Genomic DNA, 8,742 nt, shown 5'->3' with positions numbered 1-8,742 from the left:
GATACAGCGACGAAAATAGCCTTTTCCTAAGAGAACGCGTCCGCTTCAGCCATGGTTTTAATTTGAGTTTTAATCATTAGACGCATCTCTTTTGGATTTTTCCATTTTCTATGCGACTTTTTATTTTTTATTATCCCTCTTTTTGAAGTAGTACAAGCTTCTTTTCTTTTTGTTTTGCTACTGTCATTTCTGTAATTCTTGTTGTCTGTTCGCGGCGAGCAACAGCTGGACTACATCTAAACTCCGCTCCATGGATAAGGACTCGCTCCCAGCGGTACTCTCAGTCTGATCCCCGTTTCTCTCCGCGCAAACACGAAGATGAAATCCGCTGAGGAGGGTGAGTTGGACTTTTATATATCACGGCAGCCTTTTCCTTTCCTTTTTATTATTATCACAGTGCAGCAAAGCTGTTAATGTGCCATTTGTTCAACTTCTCCTCATTGTTCGGCACTTTACGGCCGGTCGCGATACTTTGGAGTTGTGATGATGATGATGTGTTGAATGAAGGTGTTCCAGCTGTGTGGAGCCTCGCGCTCTCTGCGTTACTAACGGTGTTAAAACAGTGCTGCACATATCCAATGTGCGCCGCTCCCTGTGGTTTGGGTCATGGTGGGCGTGGCTCCACTCATGACTAATAGGTGCTCCCAAAAATAGTCAGAATTAAAAACCTGGGCTAATGACTGGCATTGCATTGTGGGTAAAGTTGCCAGCCCCCTCTCTATGCTATACTGTTATGTTAATTCTCACAGCAGTCTAATCATAGTAAACAAAAATCTCAGTGCTACTGTGTCACACTATTAAAACGCACGCGGCAAGGAGTCGCACGGGGCCGCCGCTGATGTCATCGTCTTCACCGCGGGGGCCCCTAATTCTCCGTAATTCACTGCAGACAGGAGCTGCGGTGACTGCAGGCTGTCTGTCTGCAGCAGACGTCTCCATCCGCATCAGCGCGCTCCCACTGTGGTCACACTCACCCGGCCTCGTGCGCCGCACGACCACAGCTCCCAGTTCCCATGTCCCCCCTCCTCTCCCCGGGCCCCTGGTTATGACCTCAGCCTTCGCCACAAACAGGCAGAGTTTCATGTGACCCAGCGGGAGCGTTTGGCACCAGAACACAAGCTCTCCCCCCACCCCTCTGGGTGCACCCTTACAGCAATCACGCCCCTCCCGTGTTTATTTTCGATGGACGTAGGAACACGAAACTGGCCAACAAACGCCTTAAGTGTGTGTTTTTCGTACGGTTGCGCTTTATGGGCTGCAGCATCATGGTATAAATCTGGCAATGTGGAGTGGGGGAAGAAAAAAAACACCTGGTTTGTCCTTTGGTTATTTTGAGACAGGGTTATTTTTGGCACCTTTATTGTGGCTCCCACCTTTTTCCTAATCTGATCCACTCAGAGTTGTTTTGTGTCACGGGCCTTCGTGCGTTTGGGGATCCCCGTGAGAGTTTTAACTCGCATGCATCTGGAAAATAATTTGGGCAAAATCTGGTTAGGGAGCCGCTACTTTGCCATCATGGCAGACACCTCTGCTCCTCAGCAGCTCTCATGAGACTCAACTCGGCAGCTGCCCTACCACTCAGGAAAGGGAATGTGTGTTTGATTCTCATGGTGACAAAGTGTGTTTGCTTTCCAGAGGCATACGGCTACACGCCAAACGTCAGTCTGTCCCTCCCACTGGGCAACCCGTGTCTTCCCTCCCAGTACCACAGCCTCCAGTCCAGCCCCACCGTCTCCGTCACCGAGCCTCACGGTTACGACGGCCAGGACGACATGAGAGCGGCCGGCTACTATTCATCCCCCCGCCTGAACGGGGCCCCGGCCCTGGAGAGCCCTCGCATCGAGATCACCGCTTACGGTCAGTTTCCCGAGGACGAGGTGGAGGAGAGCAACCTCCCCGTCGCCAAGCGGGTCAACTCCATAGTGACGCTGACCCTCCCCTGCGCCGACAGCTACCGCGACCCCAGCTGCCTGAGCCCGGCCAGCAGCATCTCGTCTCGCAGCTGCCACTCCGACGCCTCCTCCTACGAATCGAGCTTCTCCTACAACAACTACGACAACTCTCCCCAGAACTCCCCCTGGCAGTCGCCCTCCGTGTCGCCCAAGGGCTCCACCCTCACCCTGCCGGGCGACGGCTGCACCTCCGGCGGCTCCCCCCGCCTCTCTCCCTCCACCTCCCCGCGCACGAGTGTGACAGACGACAGCTGGATGGGTCAGCGCGGCTCCAGGCCCAACTCCCCGTGCGGCGCCAAGAGGAAGTACAGCTTTAACGGCAGCGGGGCGTCGCACAAGCACTACCCGTACTCGCCCAACATCTCCCCCGGACTGTCCCCGCAGACCTCCCCTCGCCTCAGTATCACAGAGGAGACCTGGCTGCCAAACACCAACCAGTACACCAACTCGGCCATCCTGGCGGCCATCAACGCCCTGACCACAGAGGTTGACCTCGGGGAGGGAATCCCCATCAAAGCCCGTAAAACCAGCCAGGAGCACAGCGCCACGGTCAGCTTGAAGCTGGAGCCGGGAGGCGAGGAGCTGAGTCCAGGGGAGCTCTGTCAGGACGAGCACCTCTCCAACCGCCTGCCGCTAAAGAAGGAGATCTACTGTGGCGGGTTTCTGGATGTGCCACAGCACCCTTACTCCTGGTCCAAGCCAAAGCAGTATATAAGGTAGGCAAGGAATAACAGTTTGAGTTACAGATGAGGAAAGAAACCTTTTGCATGCTTAAGATTCAATAAAGTATGAAATTTAAAACTGGTTCACAGAATGTTTTGCCAACTGAGAAAGTGATATGGAAAGTTCTTCAGACTAAACGTATAAGTTTAAACATAAACCGGTTTATCATGACCTCTGGCATATCGCAGTGTTCACCTTCTGCACATTGTACCTTGATAAGCTCATCCAAAATAAGCCCCCCTCGCTAAGTAGTCATGTTGGACATGTTTTGTCCCCCGACAGCCCGTCCCTGCCCGCTCTCGACTGGCAGCTGCCGTCCAGCTCGGGGCCGTACAGCCTGCAGATCGACGTGCAGCCCAAGTCCCACCACCGAGCGCACTACGAGACGGAGGGCAGCCGGGGAGCGGTGAAGGCCATGGCGGGAGGGCACCCGGTCGTTCAGGTCTGCTTCTTAAATTCTATGTTTTGTGATGTCTTCAAACACAGCAGCGTCTCCCTCTTGGCGCCTTCCTGCAGGTTGCATACTTCTGGGTTTTTCTTGTCTTTTGAGAGTTGAAATGATCCAGTATTTTACGGGAAAAAAAGAAGCTGTACTCGTAAAAGAAAAAGAAAAACACAATTCTCACATTCATCATCTTGCAATTCTTCAGAGTTATATCATGACCCCCTCAGGGGCCCAAACCCCATGTTGAGAACCAGTGAACTAGACGGTTTGGTTTCCTGTGATTAGAGCAACACACGGTGCAGCCATTAGACCTATTTTCTCTCCTCCTTACCTCATCACTTCTCGACACTCTCCCACCCCCCGTTTTTTACATATCTTTTTTTTATTTATATACCTCTTCCATTAAAATAGATTGGGACAACATGTGTTTCATAGTCGGGCTGTTGTGTTATTCAAAGATGTCACATTTCTGAATGAAATACCATAGGTATGCTATTAGGCAGACCAGTCCACTCAGTCAGTTCCTGTCCAGACGAGGGTGACTCAGACTTTTCCATTGCGTTTGTCGAGTGCAGCGCAGACAGATACAAAGTGATGTAGCATGGCCAGTAAGAGCTTAGTCATGTGCTTTAACCGCAGTAGCTCTGGTGGTCGAGTCTAAAGGAAAAAAGAATGTGGACAACTGCAGATATGTTTTGGTTTTAAACCCATCTGATCCCCCGACCATTACTCCTCACGGCTGACCTCAGTCTCTGAATAAATAAAGGGTCGGACAAAGTGAGCGGTGAGCCCGGCTGTCGGTTTAATTAATACCTTTTGACATTTTATTTAAACATTACAATATGTCTACATGTTAACCAGACGTTTGTCACATATGGGCCAGAGTTTCCTGCGTATGCCCTTCACTTTTAATCACAAATATCTTTTTAGCATGCGTTAGCTAACCATGCCCCTTCAGTTTGAATGAGGGATGCTAACACTGCTCAGCAGCCATGTTAAGGGCAAACAGCTGTCCCAATTCTATACAAGCACAATTATACAATTACATACTAACTAGGAGCAGATTTTGAGAAAGTAAAGAAAGTGAGAAATTTAACTAAACTCACAAGAGTATACTAGAACTCAATGCTAGTGAACTAGCATTGAGCAGCTAAAGAGACAGATTTCCTTCAGGAGTTAGTGGAAACCAAAACAGAGTTTAAAGAAGAGTGAATATTCGACTTCTCTTCATCATGTGGCAACACCAAATTATGCTATTGTTGCTCTACGTTTGCTCAATGTATGAATAAGCCACTGTTTCCTGAAATATGTGTGTTTAGACATTTTCAGGGACACGTATTTTCTCTTTACGGTTGCATTTTTAAACTTGTTTAAAATGTCACGTTTAACGTTGTGAATTGAAATAATACTTCTTGGCAAGGTTTCTTGAAAAATAAATCCTGGTTCGTAATGTATAGTACGTTACTTCAGTAAAGTATGCTATGTAATAACTATTTAAAATAAGTCAACGTTGACTTTTCATTTCACACGTAGCGGTCTCCTGGGTGAAAGTTCTGTGTTTGTTACACAAATTATGATTAGTAAACGTGTCTGTGACGCGTCCAAAACAAACGTTTCCCTCCAAAAGTAATTGAAAATACGGATTTGTTGTGTTGGAAAGCAATTTTTAGGAGACCAGGTTACCTCCAAGTGGCCAGAGAAATAGTTAAAAGTTTACATATTTGATTTATAATTAGATTATTGAGTAAATACATCTGTGACATGTGTGCAGCACGTTGTAGACGAGGAAAAGTCAAATACAATATACAGTGTCGGTGTGATGAGATGGTATTCGCTCGGCTTCAGGAAGATCTGAGAAAAACCTTGTAAGTGAAATAATCTCCTTCTGTATGCAGATGTGGAATATGACAGTTAGAACCCAACACATGCCGCACCGTCAAGCGCGTCGCAACTCCGGCCAAACATCTGTACAAGAAGCGGCCGTGTTTGCCCATGAGAAGGTGCTAATGATATAATGACAGGGGTCTGGGTTCACCCCGGCTGAAAAACAAAGTGTGTGTTCTCTTCTAAACCCGAACCCAAACCTCCCCCCTTTACTTTTCCTGCCAGCTACCAAGCCCAACCACACAGACTTCTCTTTGTTTAGGAAAGTTCCCCGTGTGTGCGGCTGACATCATCTCGCTCTGCGTCCCGCGGAGGCGGCAGCATACTCAAAACCACACACGTTTCTGGCAGGGCTCCGATGGAGATGTTGGAGGGAGCCTTTCGGACGAGGCGGCCCCATCTCTGTGACTTCCTGATTACACGGTGCACACGGCGCTGTGCTGGACGCTGGCTGACGAAAGCAGCTCCTCTGACTCAAAACCCTGCTGTTTATTCTGGAAGCTCCTGTTTCAGTGCGGTACAGCATCCAGCGCGGCTATTTTCTGTTCTTTCTCAACGCCATCGCCGCTGCTTCCCTCAACCACACCCGCCCTTACGCCAGCGGCAGGCTGAAGTATGCCCCTCTGAAGTGCTGTGTGCAGTCTCCACCGCAGTTAAGGCTCCGACTTTCATGCTGCACTTTGGTGGAGAGGAAGTACCCCTGTTCTAGTCGTTTCCCTCCAGCTTTTACGATCAGCACATTGCTTTTAAAAAATGAAAAAAGGAGCTGTTTTCTCGTCCGTCTATGCAGATTAATACTCAGGACTGAGTCATGTGACTTTTCTTGGCCTCCATCAGATTTAGATTGCCAAGTGTCATTCATGAAACTCTTGTGGAGCAAAAGGCGTTACAGGATGAATTGCCCTTCACACTGAGCTCTCTCAAACACCATATATATAATATGTGAGTGTGTGTGTTATCGTCCTGCTGAAGCTGGGAGGGCTCATGATAGAGAGGGAGCCCCGGTCGCCCTCACCCCGCTCTCCTCCTCCCTGGTGCCTTAAGCAGCCGCGGTCTCGGCATTCCTCTTGCGGGTGATAATATGAACGAGGGAGTGAAGGCTGCTTTGGCCAAAGTCAAACTGCCAGGAGGCTTCACATGAAGTGGTATCGGGCGGATTTAATTACATCGACAAATCACAACCGCTGTCTGCTGCAGCTGCTTCGTGAAAAACAGGATTCAGAGCAGAGAGGGTTTCCTGATTTCAGGGTTGCCACTGAGATCATGTCGCGTCTTAAGGGGATAGACGGTGATGCCGAAGTGGACACAGACGTCTAAACAGAAGTTTCGGAAACGATCGAGAAAGCAGCCAAAATCATTCAGAGGACATTTATCGACTGTGATTATTTCTATTTGCTTAGAAATGTCGTGCTGATAATAATTCAAAGCAGATAATCAGCAATCTGTTTGTAATCACTGTTTTTGAGAGTCACCGCGTGAGCGGGCTTCCTCGCTTCATCACTCTACTTCCTGCTGCCTAAATAAACAGCATTGCTGGGCAGCAACCCATTTCCTTACACAAATACACGGGGCCGTTGCAGGCTCTTAACCCCGACAGGGATCCTCCTCCCAGTCACGTGTTGAGCCTCCCACCCGGCCTGGGCCTTCCTCTCTCGCTGTGGGCGCTCCTCTCCTCGGGGGCTCGCTCAGATCGCTGCTTCAGCTGACAACCTCATCCTGCATCCGCCTCCATGACACTCGGGTACGTGGAAGGTGGCGTGCACATGTCTTCGCCCACAGATTATTTCTGTAGCTACAGTTGAAGCTACAGTGAGAATACTGTTCCCTATTAATTGTAATTAAGTAGAATTCAAAGTTATAATTGCATGATTTTGAACATTAACTTCTCATCAATGGAACAATAATATTACTTTACTTGGACTGGCCAACAATAGCAGTTTCTCCTATTCGGACTCATGGACTGACTGAAATGTAACTTTTCGACCCCCAACAACTTGAAATTTAAAGCTGAAACTACAACTACAGCTTTACGTTTTTGAATCATTATTTATATATTGTTTTTACATCTTCAATACAGTCTTTACTATGGATTGTGCTGCAACTACGTACAGTATTTATCGTGTTGGAAGCTGAAAAAGTGGTTTATTGGTGTGTTGGGTCGCACCATTTTAACAATGACCTACATCTTTATTGATTTTAATGATTTAATTTCAATATGAACAATGTAAAACGGATTGACAGCATAACACAATTAGCTCCTCCTCCTTAATATGAAATCTATGAACTGCAGCTTTAACCGCTCAAATATATGTCCATATAATCTGTACATTTAATGCATTATGTTATTTAGTACATCCTTTTAATTTCTCATTACACACTGTGTGTTTCTTCTAATTACTTTGACGTCAAAACGTCAAGTATTCTGCTCTCATTCCTGTCCGCACTGTACGGATCACACACACACACACACACACACACACACACACACACACACACACAGCGGGTCAGTGGTCGCTGCTCTGCTCAGGTTTCGCTGTGGGTCTGGGCTTCGTGCCGGCACCCTGCAGTTTGGGAGGTTGAGGTCATCGTGGCAGGAGGCCTCCTGTCAAGCAACACCTATGGAGGTCTGGGAGCGCTTAGGAAGCTCCGGGTCGAGCCCGCCAGCCACGCCGAGCAGCACTTCTGCGCCGTCTCCGACTCCGTCGTGGCGGGGATTATTTTACTGATAAAAATCAGAGCAGGCAGAGATTTCCTTGACCCCGATTGGCCCGGGGCTCCGTGGGACTGACACGACGTAGACTCCTCTGAAACACTAGCTTAGTCTTGTCACAAATCACAACACTGCTCGCCGTGGGTGGTTTTGACGGCCCCTGAGGTTCAGCTACTGTCAGACCAACATCTTGGCAAGCCTGACATTAACTGATGGAGGAAGTGTACACAGGCCATTGATGAAATGGGTGATTACGAGATCCTAAATGGGTGCTTTGTTTGAAAACCGTCACACTGAGGTTCTGACCTCTGAAAGACCTACGTCTTCCTTAACAGCATGCAAGTTTTTTTGTGTTATTTTTGGAGCGGTGACGTGAGGGCTTAACCGCAACTGTGTCTTTCCTTTCCTTTCTTCGCTCTCAGCTCCACGGCTACATGGAGAGCGAGCCTCTGACCCTGCAGCTGTTCATCGGCACGGCTGACGACCGGCTGCTGAGGCCCCACGCCTTCTACCAGGTCCACCGCATCACCGGGAAGACGGTGTCCACCCCGAGCCACGAGGCCCTGCACAACAACAACACCAAGATCCTGGAGATCCCCCTGCTGCCAGAGAACAACATGCGGGCCATGTGAGTACCCAGACAGGCGTCTACATGAGGTTCAGACTGGCACAGATGGGGGTTAAACGGTTTTGCAGCTGGAGTTATTTCTAATTATTTTGGGGAGAGTCCAAGTCACGTCTCACGAAATGTAATACTTGTTTTGGACTTCCTGTCTCGATTTATTAAACTTTTGCCGTGGACTTTTCTTGAATATCTTGAAAGTCTTAAATGACTTCAAGTCTCGAGTCATTTGAGACCAGTCCAAGTCAGGTTTGGAGTCAGTCGAGACCAATGCTGAAGTGTCTTAAACCTGCATTCTCTCTAATGGCCATCAGGGGGCGACTCCTCTGGTGGTATAGAGGTCTATAAGAAAATGACTCTACTTCTCTCTCTATTTTCAAAGTCTTCTTCAATACAGATGTTCATT

At 48.5% G+C, this 8,742-nt stretch overlaps 1 protein-coding gene across 1 annotated transcript in view; it reads left to right on the top strand.

The window, feature by feature from the left end:
* Positions 1 to 318: 318 nt before the first annotated feature.
* The window catches only part of nfatc1 (nuclear factor of activated T cells 1), a gene marked incomplete at both ends in the record, with an annotated part of 35,901 nt that continues 27,477 nt past the window's right edge, over positions 319 to 8,742 (top strand). Inside the window, 4 exons of the mRNA XM_079232360.1 lie at positions 319 to 337; positions 1,636 to 2,668; positions 2,958 to 3,117; positions 8,137 to 8,342. Of these exons, the coding sequence (XP_079088486.1) occupies positions 319 to 337; positions 1,636 to 2,668; positions 2,958 to 3,117; positions 8,137 to 8,342 (1,418 nt within the window). The remainder of the gene's footprint in view (positions 338 to 1,635; positions 2,669 to 2,957; positions 3,118 to 8,136; positions 8,343 to 8,742) is intronic.

This window comes from Taurulus bubalis (assembly GCF_910589615.1).
Source record: "Taurulus bubalis genome assembly, chromosome: 16".
In the NCBI taxonomy this organism is placed as follows: domain Eukaryota; kingdom Metazoa; phylum Chordata; class Actinopteri; order Perciformes; family Cottidae; genus Taurulus; species Taurulus bubalis.
This window is presented reverse-complemented; position numbering and strand designations above follow the sequence as displayed.